General features: G+C 42.2%; 1 protein-coding gene across 2 annotated transcripts; it reads right to left on the reverse strand.

Moving 5' to 3' along the window:
- Window positions 1-3,879: 3,879 nt before the first annotated feature.
- GPN1 (GPN-loop GTPase 1) lies at window positions 3,880-16,815 on the reverse strand. 2 transcript variants are annotated; one of them, XM_062614400.1, is made up of 14 exons: window positions 16,592-16,815; window positions 16,422-16,515; window positions 15,440-15,479; window positions 14,691-14,757; window positions 13,985-14,022; window positions 13,377-13,455; window positions 13,174-13,268; window positions 12,096-12,141; window positions 10,918-11,064; window positions 7,930-8,012; window positions 6,089-6,128; window positions 5,283-5,373; window positions 4,729-4,839; window positions 3,880-4,406 (listed from the first exon to the last, which is right to left on the reverse strand). In XM_062614400.1, the coding sequence occupies exons 1-14, from the start codon at window positions 16,682-16,684 to the stop codon at window positions 4,315-4,317; spliced, it is 1,116 nt and encodes a 371-aa protein (XP_062470384.1). In that variant the 5' UTR covers window positions 16,685-16,815; the 3' UTR covers window positions 3,880-4,314. The 2 variants fall into 2 exon arrangements, with proteins under 2 accessions (XP_062470384.1, XP_062470385.1); XM_062614401.1 differs by lacking the exons at window positions 14,691-14,757; window positions 15,440-15,479; window positions 16,592-16,815.
- Between the last annotated feature and the right edge of the window lie 87 nt (window positions 16,816-16,902).

The raw sequence follows: 16,902 nt of genomic DNA on the forward strand, positions 1-16,902 counted from the left end.
GGGGAAAGAGGGAAGGAAGGAGCGAAGGAGGATGTTTCCCCCATAAGTTGGCTCTCCAAGGAGAAAAGGCAAAAGGTGTAATCAATAGTTCCCAATAGATGATTCCTGAAGTACAGAGGTGACACCAATGCTGAGTACACACACCCAATTAGTTTCATACCCAGGGATTCATTATATCATATACCAGTATTACAAACTACACTAGAATGATAATCTTAGCCCAAGCCCCAAGGATAAGAAACATGACCATAGGGAACACATACTGCGGGTAAAATAGCACATAATGCAGCCCGGGGAACAAGCACAACAAAAAGAACTGTCATGGTTTAAGCCCAGCCAGCAACTAAATACTACATATCTGCAAGCTCAGTTCCCCCCACATTCCCCAGTGGGATGGGGAGGAGAATAATAAAAAACAAATACCCATGGGCTGAGATAAAAACAGTTTAATAATTGAAATAAAAGTAAAATAAAATAAAATATAATCATATAATAATAGAGAGAGAAAAGGAAAAAACCCTGCCTCTCTCCCAAGGAAAAACCAAAACACAACATAACAGTGATGCACAATACAATTGCTCACATGTTGACTGATGCCCAGCTTGACCCTGAGCAGTGATCAGCTCCTTCTGCTCAGCTCCCCCCCAGTTTATATACTGGGTATGACATGCTGTGGTATGGAATACCCTTTTGGCTAGTTTGGGTCAGATGTCCTGCCTGCTCCCTCCCAGCTTCCCGTGCCCCTCCTCACTGGCAGAGCACAAGAGACTGAAAAGTTCTTGACTTACGGTAAGCACTACTGAGCAACAACTAAACCATTGGTGTGTTATCAGCATAGTTCTCAGACTAAAGCCAAATCACAGCACTGTACCAGGTACTAGAAAAAATGCTATCCCGCCTCAAACCAGGACAATCAGCAAGTGCCCGTGTCTCCTTGTGTATCCCTTGCACATGAAGTTCCCATGTAAATAACCAAAATTTCCATTCTGATCACTGCACTCTGAGAAGAATTAGATTACTCCTATCCATTCCTGGATGTTCTCTTGGTTATCAGGCATTTCTTAAGCTACAGTATCTGTAGTAAAATATCTGCCTCTGTCTAAAGCGTTTGTATCAACTGCCATTTTAAGGCTTGGAAATGGTGTCTCCTAGAAGGCAGAGAAAGCTCATAAACCAAGAGGGTTGTAGCCTGGACAGTGCTTGCACCAAGCACTCCTACAGGGCAGTGCAGCATGCTGGAGCTAGAGCCCCAGGAAACCTCTCCTGCCTGGGACAAGAAGCCTGGATTACTGCCATGCTGCTTTTCAAGTGTACCAGAGTTCAAATTCACTTAGGCACAGTGCAAGAAAGCTACTGATTACCAGCAGCAGAGATCTTATATTTGTATATGAAAGCATCTGTCTTTCCAAGACTAGCCCCATAGACTCCATGTGGAACCAGAGATCAGAAATATGTTTATCTGCTGCCAAGAAAGGATTCTCCAACACCATTCACCAAGGAGGAAGAACTCCCATCAGCATTCAGGGCTTTGCAGTGGTGGTTTCACTTGCGCCATCAGAAATGGCACGAGGAGAGTCATGTTCAGCACACTTGGTAATGTCATCCATGCGCCTGTGGAGATCGTGGCTCAGCAGCAATACAGTAGTCTTCCCAACAACAATCCAGTTACAGCCAGTATCACTTGGATTCTATTTGACCTAGGGTCTTCAAAGTATTTACCCAGAGTTTCTGCATCCTGGAACAGTCAGTTCTCTTAACCACAAATGCAGCACTGCACCCTTGTGGTGATGAAGCCCAGCCACACACAGGCTGTGGGGACTAGAACGTGCATGTGAAAGGATGAGACTATGGGTTTTCCATCCCTCAGGATGCTCAAAACTCAACCGGACAAAGCCCTGAGCAACCTGACCCAGTTTTCGGGTTAACCCCACACTGAGCAGATGACAGGACCTCCAGCTGTCCATTCCCACCTAAACCTTGCTGTCATTCCATGGCAGTCTTCCCAGAACTGCCTGGAAATGCTTCTTGGACCATCCTTGGATCAATACTTGCAGCACAACAATTTCATAACAATTTTACCTACAAACAGAAGGACAAGTTACCTATAGTGCTTCTCAAAACATGCAGAAATTACAGCTCCTGACCAGTGACAAAGACACCAATTACTTGTTCAGTATTAGAAAAGTTCAACATCAAAGTACCTTCCATTATCCAAGAAGTCAAAGCCAATAAAGAGCCATGAAGCAAGAAAGAAAGTTACATATATTCTTATAAGTAAGAAGTAGTATTTCTTACCATTCTGGTAAGAAATAAATATTGCAAGCTAAAAACAATATGGATATTTCATCACCCCTGCACCAAGAAAACCAGGTATTTGTCTGTCATGAATAGGACTGACATAGACTTGGGCTTTAAGGCCCAGAATAAGGTCATTATCTTCTCCCCAGACTAGGTAATGAACAGAGAGCAAACAGATTCCCTCTTCCAGGAGAAAGGCATCATCATTTAAAATACTCCTACTGCAAAACATCATCAATTCAACACTGAGCTTAATGAATCCCCCCTACTATTCATCTGGTAAATTTAAGTTACAGGCCACATTATCTGGATTTGCCCTTACTGTGTTCTCATTAGACAAAAAAACCCTTCTCACATGTATGTAGTCTCTGAGGTATTCACAAGTTTACTATTATGACAGAAAACTACTGCCCATGTCTGACAAATATTATTTTCAATGTCTTCTGTGGAGTTTATTCTTACCAAAATTCCCAGGGGTGCGGAGATGGGAACAAATAATTATCCATTCACTAGCACTATGGAGTCACTGCTCACTTTGTTGAGCGTTAACTCAACTGCTCTGGAAGCCTGGGGAGATGGGAAAGGGTTCGGGGGAGGCAATGGAACCGGGAGCTGCTGCAGCGGGTAAGCAGGGCCAGGGCAGGCTTAGGGGGAGCTCTGGCGAGGCAGGGAGGCGCCCGGCTCCGCATCATAGGAATTGTGCGCATCTTTCCCCTCTTCCCGCTGAGCGGGAGCTGCAGCACCGGGAGGTTTGAGCTTCCCGTCCCCGCACCCCCGAGAGCCAAAGGGCAGGAGACCCCCTTGCACCCACCGAAGCGGCTCCCTCCTCGCCCATAGGCCCTCACCTGCCCGAGCAGAGAGCCGCTCCCCGCGCGCCGCCATGCTGCCCCCAGGCACCCCGCATCCGCAAAACGCCGACGGCTCGCCGGAGGTACCAAAACACCGCCACGCAACCTCGCTCGCTAGCACCTGGTCGGTGCCTTATTGCGCGAGAGCAGCGAGTGCGGCACCGCTACCGGCGGCGGGCGCCCACCGGCAGCAGCGCTGCTACCGCTTTTGCGGTGGAGAAACTATGTAAATATGTGAAAAGGTTTGGAAAAAGTGTCCGGGTTTCGGTAGACAATGGCTGAATGAGCAAAGGCCAAAGGGCACAGGGATGAAGGGACTGACAGCAGCCACATGTGGGGCTGGTGGATGAAAACCCGGACGCGAGCTGATAGCATGCACTTGCTGCACAGAAAGCCAACTGCATAGAGTCATAGAATAGTATACCGGGCTGCATCAAAAGAAGCGTGTCCAGCAGGTCAAAGGAGGTGATCCTGTGCCTCTATTCTCCTCTTGTAAGACCCCATCTGGAGTATTACGTTCAGCTTTGGAGTATTCGGCACAGGAAATACACGGACCCATTGAGGTGAAATACACGGAGGAGGACCACAGTCATTGATCAGTGGACTGGCACACTTCTACTTCTGTAATTAAGATGCATTTGCTATGAATCCATATGAATGGGCTGTTAAGCACAGACACAAACTCTCCCATTAGAACAGTGAAATGAAATCTCCTTCCTTTAACGACCACACATTTGTTAGTACATAAAATATATTTAATTAAAACCAAAACATCAGTGCTAGATTGATGAAGTTTCACAGCAGATTTCACTTGTGTCCTGGCTGCAGCAGACACCTGTCTGCCCAAGGTGAACAAAATTCAATTTTGCAGACCAGAAAGTACTCTAGATGCTCTCAACAGGCACATCTAAAGAATCTGGAGAAAAAAAAAGTGTTATCTGGTTCCTTCAGCTTCAGGAAGTCCTAGTGGCAGATGGCCAAATGCACAGTCAGTTGGTTACAATACCTTCAACTCATATGACCAAAAGTTACTGCAGGGAGAAAGACAGAAATGTATCAGAGGAAGCTGTTCATAGACAGAAGACTTCATGCATGGTTCCATGCAAGTTTATGCTGTTCCTTTACTTTTAACTCCATCGTAAGGGATTCCAAACCATTTCTGAAGATCTCATTTGTCTGGGTTGCTGCTTTTCTGGTATTTCATCCGCGTTTCTTGCATAAAGTTTCTGAAGGCTGGTTCTTCATGACTCTCCTCAGTAACTGGGGAAAAAAAAAAAAAAAATCCACACTTCAGTACTATTTCACCACATGTTCTACTGTTACTGAAGAAAGCTAGAGTCAGGCTAGGTAGAGCAACACATTACGTCTATTTGATCTTCAATTTCATTACTTTCACAAACATTTCACTGAACTAAGCATTGCAGCTGGGCTTCTGCTACATATTCAGACACCTATATTTAGGTGACAATCTTTGCTTATTTTCTAGGCTCCCAATTCACTCAATCCAGTTAATGAAATACGGAGGAAATTTCCTGACTAGGCAGGCAGTTTTTAGATCAGATCAGATCCTTTATTCCCTTACCTTCATGGTCAATATCATCAGTATCACTCTCCCTCTCTTCTTCTTCTTCATCAAGAGTTCCTCGTGTTAGGATCAGCTCGGAGGGACCCATAGCAGAAGCATCATCAGACCCTTGAACAGAAACAGCTATACATGAAACAGCAAGCTAACAAGTAAGTTTGTGCCTCAACAACTTCTATTTGCACATAAACACAGCAGTAAATGTCTCCTCTAAAAGGACAGAAAGCTGCTTGTGGATTACAAAGATACAGAACAGACTGCATGAGCACCATACTTAACCTCAAATAAGGCAACAGTTCAACCAACAGCAGAGCTTTCTTATTTCTAATTTGACAGTTTCACCACTTTATCTACATGGCAGGGTTTCTTTCCATGTGTGTGACTGACATAAAGAGCTAAGTCTAACCCCACAGGAACTAAAGCTCTACTTGTCCTTCCTAGCATGAAGCTGCTTCCATGCTTTCGCTGTGAAGACAGAAAAGCACTAAGTGACTTCTCAAGGCAGACTCTTCAGACGACTTTTGCAGTAAACTTGTATCTTCCTACTAACATACCTGCAAGTGTGTTGCCCTGCACACACATGCTTCCCATGTCCTTCCTCAAGTGTTCCAGCTGCTCCTTCTTTTGTTCATTTTGAGCTTTCTCCTGTAGGTACAAAGTTACACGTGGATTTTGAGTACAAAATCAATAGAAGATTCATCTCACCCAATTTCCCCTATCCAGAATGCAAAGTAAGTAAGCAGGTCTTTACATTACAACTAAGGTTACATGGAACTTTTGGATAAGCATGGAAAGCAACCTCCAGCCTGATGGGCTTCTAGAACATTTCCAGCAGCATCAGGAAGACAAACTCAAGTGAAGTTGTGCCTGCAGAGAACTGTCCTTTGGACAGCCAGAGCTCCAGGTGATCAGAACGAATGACTTTGGTACTGCAATTCAGTCATCATTATTAACTGCCTAACTCAAAACAGTATCTTTCGCTGGTGCAAAGAGATACTGTGATATTCTCAACAAATCACTTTGCCACGTTATTTTTTAAAAAGTCTCTATCATTCTGAATGGAAGATATAAAAATCTTTCCCAACCATTTTCTCACAATTTGCCCAAATAAATTATTAGCATTAACCCACTGTCGAACATCTGATTTAAAAAAAAAAAAAAAAATCTTTATTTTTGTGAAGATATGCTCCACCACATCCAGGAAGAAAAACCAGATGGTGTGCTTCAGAACAGGATTTTTTCCCACAATGAGTATGATTAGTAAATGAAATGTTAGATCCTTCCAATAAAGAAGCAATTGTGTGCATAAAAGTGAAACCAAGATACACTGCCCAGGTATATAAAAGTTAAAAATACCCACCAGTGTTTTTCTCAGGCGTTCATATTCTGGACGATATTCTCTGAAAACACAAGTAGAGTACATTCAGTGTGAACTAATACATGACATATTAAGTAAGGATCATCTTGTTTCTACCCCAAAAAAAAAATCTTCTCTAGAAAAGTTCTCTTCATGTTTGAAGGACGTTTCAGAAAGACTAACAGTATTTTTTACCCACATTTGGATTCTGAAACCAATGGATGCAAAATAAGTGAATGTACTTCATTAAAATAGCAAACCTTTCTCATACTATCTTATTAGATAAGAAAAACCATCTCAACCATAGAATCAACCAGGTTGGAAAAGACCTTTAAGGTCATCAGGTCCAACTGTTACCCCGGGGCTGCCAAGACCATCACTAACCCATGTCACAAGACAACTGCAGGGGCAGAGGAGCAGCCTGAGCAGCGCTCCATGGAACACTCCCTTCCACCTCCCTAGGGTGACCCACTTGCATGCGGGCACCACACGCAGGCAGCACAGGGGGAGGAACCCACGTCCCAGAGCATCCCGCCCGCACCGAGCGGTGCCCAGGGCAGAGGCTGCCAGGAGCAAGCCACTGAGGTAGTCATTTCACTGCTGTATCTGATCAGCAGATTTATCACTCTAATCACAGACACGACTTTCTCTGCCAAGACTTGGGTTTCCTAAGACAGCTCAGTGGGAGCTCATATAGCAAGACTGTTCACAGACTTCCAAACTATTGTACTACTATGGGACCTTTGAAGTATTTCTCTAATGAAGTAAGGATACCCTCTTCTTAGAATCATAGAAGAGTGTGGCATGGAAGGGACCTTCAAAGATCATCTGCTCTAAGCTCCCTTGCCTCTCTTGTACACTCCCTTTATATGGTGAAAGGTCACAATACGGTCTCCCCTGAGCCTCCCCCCCTCTCCAGACTGAGCAACCTGACTCTCTCAGCCTTTCTTCATAAGATAGATGTTCCAGAACTGACTGTTTTCATGGCCCTCTGGAACAGCTATAACAGGTCCATGTATTTCTTGCTCAACTGTGGGCTGCCACGCTGGTCACAGTGCTCCAGGCATGGTCTCAGAAGAGTGGAGTAGAGAGGGAGAATCCCCCCCCTCGACCTCTGGCCACATTTCTTTTGATATGGTGCAGGATACAATCACCTTTCTGGGCTGCAAGCACATGCTGACAGCTTATATGAAACCCTTAACTAGGGTTTCATTATGTAGGCACTGTGCCCCAGAAAAACTTTTAGGTTATACAGTAAAACTCCTCAACACCACAAAGGAGACATCTGGAGAGTGGGGGAAGAAGCATCAAGAACACCCTACTCAGATACTCCCAGGCCCATCACAGAAGAGCCATCAAACCATTAAAGATCCATCTCAACACGCCCAGAAGAACACAGGGACAGGGTTGCAGGCAAGGAATCCAAATTAAGGACTTGGAGAAATCCTAGCTCCTCCCAATCAGCCCCATGGTCCTGGCATGAGATCCATCACCATGCCTTATCAGGAGCTCTCTGGATCACCTTGCAAGCACAGAGGGGTGGCTGACTATGGGTGCGGGACACATTATGGGATGCAGGGAAAGAGCACATTTAGAGAGTAACAAATGTGGGAAATTCAAGGATAAGGGAATAAAAGGGTCTTTTATTTTTCTCTGAAAAGTTAGGACAAAAATCCACCACCAAATAGTTCCTTTCAAATGCTGCTTTCCATGCTGACTTTTGCATTTAAGTTTGTTATAAACCCTGAACTACATTGGCTGCAAAAAGTGTACAGCCCTTCAAATCAAAATCAGTAACTTCAACAAGTCTCCACTGAGTCAGGGACCAAAGGTTATCACCTTACCTTTCATATTCATCTACAGCTTTAGAGAGCTGAACAAAAAAATCATCCAGTCCTGTGCCGACCACAGAAGAAACACCAACCACCTATTAAAAAAAAAAAACATATATGAGAACTGAAGAGAGTTGAACCAAGTTTTTAAGTATCTGTTCAGAGCCAGCATCATAAAAAAAAAGAACACACATCCCCCCCCAAACCCTGCCTCACTAGCAACCCCCAGGGGAATCTAAAGATACCCATTTAATCATCACAGTGGCATATGAGAATGTAGTAATACTTCCATTTCTGTCATTCCTACTTTCAACTTCTTTCTCCACCTGATGTTAATTCTTGCTATCTCCATTTTTTGGTTGGTTGTTTTTTTTGTTTTGTTATGGAGGTGTGTGGTTTGGGTTTTCTTCCTTTTCACCCCTCTATTTAACTCAGGAACCTGGATTTTCTTGTCTGTTTTACAAATTTTACCACGGGGAGGGAAGCAACAGCTAAAAAACACTACTTACTCTGTACCCATCCTTATACCTCCAATCTCACTACCCCCAAAAAAACAAAGATAAGGCAATATAATGCCTAAACATAATGAAAAAGATAGAGCAATTTAAAAGAATGATCAAGTCTTTCTTCTGTTTACTTGGTTATTTTTAATAATCCAAGTTCTCGTTCTGAAATTTATAATAATGCTGCAATATCAGTGTACTAGAATTAAAGAGTAAAATAGACCACAGAAACTGGCTTTTTGCCGTTGAAATTCTGTCCAATACTTTGCATTTAGCTGAAGCAAATTTTAAGAGGTACCCAATTCAACCCTCAGAACAGCAAGAGATGGAGATTTTAATCAGTTACTATATTCAAAATGCACATCTTTCTAATTTGAACTTCTCTGTCATTACACTTCTGGGCACTTGTTCAGCTTTTATTACATCAATTATCTAAAAATGTCTTTAATTAAGACTTTTATCTGCCAGTACTTGGTGACTCGTTCTCCTGGTTTCATTGTGGTACTTAGTTGCCAGCTGAGCTTCAACCACAACACCCTTAACAATCTTACATCCGCTAATAAAAATTCTCCCACTTTTTAATAAGCAAAACAGTCTTAAGTACTCTCTTTCAAACGGAAGACTTTTTTTCAAGCACAGCCTTGCATCTTATCAAAAATACAGTAAATATGCAGACAATCAAGCAGTCCAAGGATTTTTAAGCAACAGTCTAGGCATTGTGCAGATACAAATATTTATACTTTCATCGCTGTCATGGTTTAAGCCCAGCTGGTAACTCAGAACCTTCAGCTGCTCACTCGCTCACTCCCCACCCCTTCCTCCTCCCACTCCCAGAGGGATGGGGAGAAGAATTGAAAGAACGTAACTCCCATGGGTTGAGAAAAGAACTGTTTAGTAACTAAGGTGTAACACAAGTCACTACTGCTACCACCAATAATAATAACGATAAGGGAAATAACAAGGGAAGAGAATACAACTGCTCACCACCTGCCAACTGATACCCAGCTGGAACCTGAGCAGTGATCTAGCCCTTTCAGGTAACTGCCCCCAGTTTATATAGTGGGCATGACGTGCTGTGGTATGGAATACCCCTTTGGGTAGTTTGGGTCAGGTGTCCTGTCTCTGCTTCCTCCTGGCTTCCCCTCCTCCCTGGCAGATCATGAGACTCACAAAGTCCCTGGTCAGAGTAAACATTACTTAGCAACAACTAAAACCATCGGTGTTATCAGCATTGTTCCCAGGCTGAAAGTCAAAACCACAGCACTGCACCAGCTACTAAGAAGGAGAAAAATGACCGCTACTGCTGAACTCAGGACAGTAGCCACCCCTTATTCCATACCATTCATGTCATGCTCAGATCCCACATTTTTCCAAATCCCAAAATTTAAGTACAAGCTGCCTTCTACTCTATAATCCTGCTCTCCAGTCTACTGTTCTAACAGATTTGACATGCATACAAAGATTTGGTTAGCAAATACTTTAGTCCTACATGGCACCACTACAATCTGTTTTGAAATACTGAATACTGTTCCACATAGGACACTTACAGTATTGTTTTGGCAAAATTATCATTATCTGTATGAATGGAATCACTTAATTATTTTCATTAGCTTTCCTGTAATAGCCACAAAACCAACTGCTTGTTCCTGTAAAAGCTGATGAAAAACACAATTAACTGAACCCTTTTAGCACAGATTACAGGATCATCAACGCCCTCTCATGTACAGTGTTTTCAGAGAAACTGAATGGATTCGTCCTCTCAAACCCCAGTAAGCGAGGAAAAAAAATAACACTTTTTGTTGAGTCAGCAGAAATAAGAGGATTTGTTTGTTTCTGAAGCCCTTTCCCTTCTTCCTACATAGTAAATTAACAACTACTTGATACTTTCAGAACAAGGAAAATTGTCTCACATGTGAGACACTGGACTACAGAACATTACCAAATACCAGCCTATCCTAGCTTTCTTCAGGTGACTAATTCAGTACTAAATGATTCAGGTTGCCACTCAGTGTGACAAGCAACTCAAGTTACTTTATGTTCAAATCAGCAAGTCTTCGCCCCCAAAATGCAAGGCTCATCAACAGATTCCAGCTCAAAAGAGTGGTGGCAAAGCCTTTTAGAGAAGGGCAGTAGGGTTAAGGTTAGAAGATACCTCTGACGATCATCTAGTCCAACCTCTCCTGCTCAGAAAGCAAGACTGAATAGAACAGGTTGCATAAGATCTTGTCTGAGTGTGTTCTGAGTATCTCCAAGGATGGAAAATCCACAGTTTCTCTGGATCACCTTTTCCAGGGCTCAATAAGTAAAATTACAGTAGTTCTTTTTTCCTCTTCTGTTTAAACAGTTTCCTGTATTTCACTTCATGTCTACTTCCTCTTGTCTTCATTGGGAACTGCTGAAAAGAGCCTGGCTCTCTTCCTTATATTCTCCCACCAGTGATATCAATGAGCTTTCTCTTCTCCAGGCTTTCGAGAGGTAGTGAAAGGAAGATTCTTACCTTCAGTGAACTGTAAAATTCATCCAACACTAAACTCATAGAACGAGTCAGGTTACTGACATAGGATGTCTCTTGATTCAGGGCATCCTGAAAAGTCTCAAAGTCCTGCATCCATTCCACTGCAAAACTGTGGTCAATTATGTCAGTCTAGAAGAAGAGAAAACTTTCAGAAGTAATAATGATGAATTCTTAGCCATAGGTTTTTAAGTGCACAAATAAAATTTCCATCTTAAATTTACTTTCAAAGTACTGATCTTTTGAAAATATTCAGCCCTCATCTAAAGTTTTTCAAGCTCTGTTTGTATCAAAGCAACTGCCTGAATACAGGAAGAGAAGACAAAATACCTCTACCCAGTTTTCAGAAGGCATGTTTAAGGAAACAATTGCAAGTCTAAAAGCTTTATGGTTTACTGAAAGGGGGCATCCAATTATTTCATACTGTAAAAGAAAGTTTAAGTTGTAAATATTAGAAATAGTGTGACTGAGGACAGACAAGACAGTCCTCAGTGAAGATTACATGCTTTCTTGATTGGCCTGGGGATTAGGAGGGAGAAGGAGCCATTTCCACACCTGATATCAGCCTAAAGGATCTTTATAAAATGTGACCTGTGCTCTGACCTAAAGAATTATAATCTAAATGAGACCAGCAGGTGAGATGGTTCCAGAATTTTACATGGATTAGTATTCAAGCAGTCTACTGACAGATTTTTAGTGTCACTGATCAGGACCAAACACCTTTAAGTTTTGCCTGCTACAATACATGGGACTCCTTCCTCAAAACAGGCAGGTGTTACACAATTCTCACTGTAAGTCTGCTGCTGAGTAGAAATAATTAATGATTAAGACAATTGTTATGAGAAGGTGGGGGTCTGTAAGGGCAGTTTCAGTGATGAACTTACCCTTATGTTACAAACCCTTATAGCTTTGGGTTATGGTGCAAAACATTTTTCAAATTGTTAGTATTATCTCAAACTTGAATGTTTGGGTGTAACATCCCTGATTTTTCTTGAGCATTTATATACTAAAGACCCTTTTAGATTCAGTTTTCAGTCTGCAGCTCCCTCCCAGCCTCTCTTTTCTAGAAAATCTACTGTTGTAGTAAGACAGAGACACTACAGCAAAGCAAGCTAAACAGAACAATGTTCCACTAGGACACAGAAACCAAAGCTTTAACTTACTTTGTTCATGACAACAATGAAAGGCAGCTTTGTCTTATACAGGATACTGTGGGACACACACACAAAAAAGTGAAATTAATTTAAATCTCACTAGAACAGCAAACAAGCACAAGGCAGACCAGACTTGTGCAAAACTGAATATATTTAACTTCAAAAGATACTTATTTTCCTCCACATCAATTAGAATGTAGTTTTTACCCAGAACCTGCTTATCATAGGTGAACAAAATATGCTCCCCAGATGTCAGCATGCATTTGTAAGATAGAAAATTTCCCACACACTCAGTTGATTTTGATTACTGTTTTCCATGACTGCCAGATCTGTTTTTAACTCTCTTTGCATTTTCTAAACATTTTTACTCAAATTTTAGGTTCTGAGATACTATTTGTGAACCGAGCAATGAATTCAAGTAACTCAAAACATCTATAAAGCAAAGCTACCTTGAAACACTAGCTTGCATATTCATTTCACTGTATGTATTCTAGCATCTAGATCAACGCTGTCAGAAATTGCAGCATCTAATGAGACACCTTATGCATATTCAGCTTTTGACCTTGGTACAAGGATTGGTAAGGTTTTTTAAAAATCTTTTACCAACATTTGTGATGAATTATGACAGCTCTAGATATGCTGATCTTTACATAAGTATTTAGTCCCTGGTTTAACATGAAGACGGGTCTGTTGCTCAGCCGGGAGAAGAAAAGGCTTCAGGGAGACCTTATTGCAGCCTTTCAGTATATAAAGGGGCTTGTAAGAAAGATGGAGACACAGACCAGAGCAAGGAACGGTTTTAAACTGAAATAGGGTAGGGTTAGACTGGACATAAGGAAGACATATTTTACAATGAGGATGGTGAGACACTAGCACAGGCTGTCCAGAGAAGCTGTGGATGCCCCATCACTAAAAGCTAACGGGGTTTTGAGCAACCTGATTTAGTGAAAGATGTCTGTTGCAAGGAGTGTGGACTAGGTGGTCTTTAAAGGTCCCTTCCAAACCAAACCATTCTGTTATCCCCCTCCAAAGTTCCAAAGAGACACAGCAATCAGAGCACACAGACTGCATTTTCATCTTTTCTTACCTGCAGGCATACAGCATGTTGGACATAAAGGTAACAGGGTTAGTACTGCGAGAGGTGTCCATCACATAAACAACAACTGAAGGAAAAGAAGAAGCCTGGAAATACAAAGTAAAACATACTTTGATTAGAAGTACATGCTGTTCAACAGCTATTTATTTCACACAGCTTCTACATGACTGTCAAGTTATGTAGAAAGCACTTACCAAGGCCTCAGTTATGATGGTTCCTGATGCTGACCAAGTGAACACCTCTATTTGCCCTGGTGTGTCAATAAGAACATACCTGGTAAGAAGTCATCCCCCCCCAGAGGGAAAATTAGTTAAGCAATAGGTCCTATTCCAACTAGATTACCATAAGCATGTAACAGCAAATGACATGATTATTCTGTTACAGATCAGGAAAGCTTCTCCCAGGCAGTGACAAGATTAATGGGCATGCTTGAAAAATTCCTGTGTGAATTTCGTAACTAAGAAGCACATACTCCCTTCAGATTCTATTAATGTTAAAGGCTTCAATTTGATAGACACTTAGTACTGCAAACTCTTCAGACGAAGAATTATTGCCTGTTTGAACAGTGCATGAAATTAAAGTCTACTGGAAGACAAGAAAAGCAGAACTGGAATCAGCAGACATTTCTTCAGTGTATCTAAAGAAAGTCTAGTTTATCTGGTTTAATCCTATGCCCTTTTCCACATCACATTCATGCCAAAGCTGAAAAACAACTAGAAAACACACAGAGCGCATTTTCAGGATTTGACATGTTTTTCCCACACCGATCCCAGAAAAACTGAACTTGGCAGAATGTACTCACTTGGATGCATTTTGTCTTTTTTCAATAAACTTCATCACCTGATTGAAAAAAAAGCATAATTTGTATTTAGGCTCACAACAGAAAACTTTCATAATAATTTCCTAACTGTAACTACATTAACTTGCACAGCTGCATGTACGTATCAAAAGAAGATCAAAGTCTTTTAAAGCTTTTCAGTGTGTGAAAATGCCCTACTAAGAAAGGGTGGAAAATGCCCTAAGACTGCACAGGTCAAAGACAATCCTGATTTTGTCTGTGTTTTCATACCCAACTAAAGAAATGGTGTAACAATGCAGTTGTTCCCTAGCTTTTTACTAAGAGATTGGGCACTGATACATAAGTTCCTACCTCAGCACTGATTTAGCATTATGATTTAAGAGAGCAATTATCAAACAAACCCAGGAAAACTTAACCCCTTTCTAGAACTGAGCTTCCCTACTTCACAAGCACAGCATCCATATGAAAGAACATAGTGCAACAGAACAGGTATGTACAAAGACTAAAGAATTTTTTGCACACATGGAAATTTTACTTTTAAAAAAGCTGAAAAACTGAAATATCTCAAATGAAAGCTAATGCAGTTTTGCTGCACTGTAAAACACATGGTTCTGTACAGAGAATATCCTAACACCAAACACACAAACCACCCTTGCAGTCTCCCAGCACAGTATCCGTAGCACACTATCACATAGGAACAACCTCATACCTGATCAAATCTTGTAGCAAAAAGATTAAGAGAGGTCACTATTCCACCATTTGGGCCCAGCCCGTATCTAGACACTGCATTTAGGAAAGCAGACACAGTAAAGCAAACAATCCATCTACGTACCAAACTGAAACTTATACATGGATGCTTTGCTGGTAACTCTAAATCACACAACAGCAAAAAATCAAGAATCATATCCCCCACCATCTTCATCCCATCTGAATATTAAATGTAATAGTCACAATAGCAAATCAAATCCAAACACCATATATTATCTTCATCTGCACAAGCTTTTACTTGGGAAACAAAAGACCTCCATACCCTTCTGAAGTGCAGTCATTTTACTGTTAACGTTACTGCCAGCAAACTACAGTGCAGCAAAAGCTAAAAGTCCAGCGACTGAGATTCAGAAAGGTAACAGTACTTGGATTATGGTCAAACAATGTGGAAAACTGTTATATATTGTATACGGTCAACAATGTTTTGTTAAAGCATGAGGAAAAGGCTTCCGCAAAGAAAGATACAAGCTCTTCAAAAGAACAGGGAACAGGAGCATCAGATCTGGTAGAACATACGTTTCTAACCTCACATGCAAGAAACACGTGGTCAAAAACTACTGATCTTCACACAGTATTCTACATTACTGCAATCCACACCACCTCCTGCATCCTTCAGAGTGTGCAGAGGTGACAGGCTATTTTCACAAAATCTGAGACTTCAATCATCATTATTTAGACAGAAAAGGATACTGTTTCATGACTTCTTTGTACTTCACAGTATCCCTGATATCTAGAAGAGAAAGAAATATAAACAGTGTTAGGATATTACTTTTAAAATATCCTTCATCAATTTGCTGACAGATGAAAGCTTTTTTAGCAAGTCTCCTTTTGTCTCAGTAATAAATCTAGCACCATCAGGAAAAATCTCCCAAGTAGAATAAAATCTCACAGATTAGCTATGCTCTCAACACACACCTGAAACCCAATGTAAATCATGTGAAACACCACCAATTTAAGTATTTAGCTGTAACTGCTTCAGTTGAATTTTATTCTCAGCTAATCAAGACCAGTTAACAAAGTATATGTATCTAACTATGTTACTAGACATCCACCACTGAACAGATACCCTCATTATTCAACCGACATCAATAAAACAACTTCTGTGTCAACACTACCTTTCTTATCCTCTGAAGAGAGTGACAAACTGCATAAAGTTTAAGAGACAGGACCCTTAGAAACCTAAAGATTATTAAGCCCTTTGGAACGGCTAAGCATAAAGTCTGTTCTATTAACGTATTTTCTCTAAAATCGATGCCTTTTAAAATACACATGCAATGGGAGCATGCCTTTGATCCTAAATTAAAGGTTGGTAGGAGAAAGAATTTAAATTGAAATAATTAAAAAACAAATCTTTAAGTCCTTCTTATGTTAGGACTTGAAATCTCTTAAAGACAATAAAAACAAACCTGCTGCCCCATCCCTAGCAGTGTTCAAGGCCAGCTTGGACGCAGCTTGGAGCAACCTGCTCTAGCGGAAAGTGCCCTGCCCGTAGCAGAGGGCTACAACTAGATGAGATTTAAGATCCTCCCCAATCCAAACCATTCTGTGGCTCTAACCAAATACCTCACACACCCCACCGCTCCCTCACCCCAAGAAACACGTGAAAAGCAGCATACTCAACATAACTTTAATTACGCATCGCAAAACCACGGGATAGGGCAGGCGGACTCACCGATGTTGGCGGGGAAGGGCAGGTCGTGCACGGCGGGGTCCAGGTTGATCACGTAAGGAGGGCAGAGCTGCCCATGCAGGTGCACCGCGAGTCGCTAAGGAGACACAAGGAGGCGTCAGGCCCCGCTGGTGAAACCATCAGCTCCCCATAGCCCACCGACCGCCCCTCACCTGTACGAAGGTAGTTTTCCCAGAGCCGGCCATGCCCAGGACCAGCACGCACACCGGAGCCGCTCCTGCCTCCACTTCGCTCGCCGCCGCCATCTTCCCAGCACCCACTTGTCCTTCCGGGTTGCGAGGAAGACGACGGGGGCGACAGGGAGGCCGCGCCGCTGCCTGCCATGACGCTCACGGGACCCGGCTGTGGCCGTGCCTCCGCGGGCCGGGTACGCACTCCGTGCTCCCCACACTCTGGCCGCCGCCGCCGCGGTGCTCCCGCAACACCATCCGCTGCCTTGAGGCCGGCGGCCGCGGTCAGGGGG

The sequence above is a fragment of the Pezoporus occidentalis genome, unplaced genomic scaffold (genome assembly GCF_034315485.1).
Source record: "Pezoporus occidentalis ecotype Australia unplaced genomic scaffold, CSIRO_AGI_Poc_V1 ctg175, whole genome shotgun sequence".
NCBI lineage: Eukaryota > Metazoa > Chordata > Aves > Psittaciformes > Psittacidae > Pezoporus > Pezoporus occidentalis.

Coding starts and splice junctions, on each gene's coding strand:
- GPN1 (XM_062614400.1), bottom strand. CDS start 16,684: ATGGCGGCGGCGAGCGAAGTGGAGGCAGGAGCGGCTCCGGTGTGCGTG. Junction 15,480..16,421: donor GCCCTTCCCCGCCAACATCG/GTGAGTCCGCCT, acceptor TTTCTCTTCTAG/ATATCAGGGATACTGTGAAG. Junction 4,840..5,282: donor GCAGGGCAACACACTTGCAG/GTATGTTAGTAG, acceptor TTTCTGTTCAAG/GGTCTGATGATGCTTCTGCT.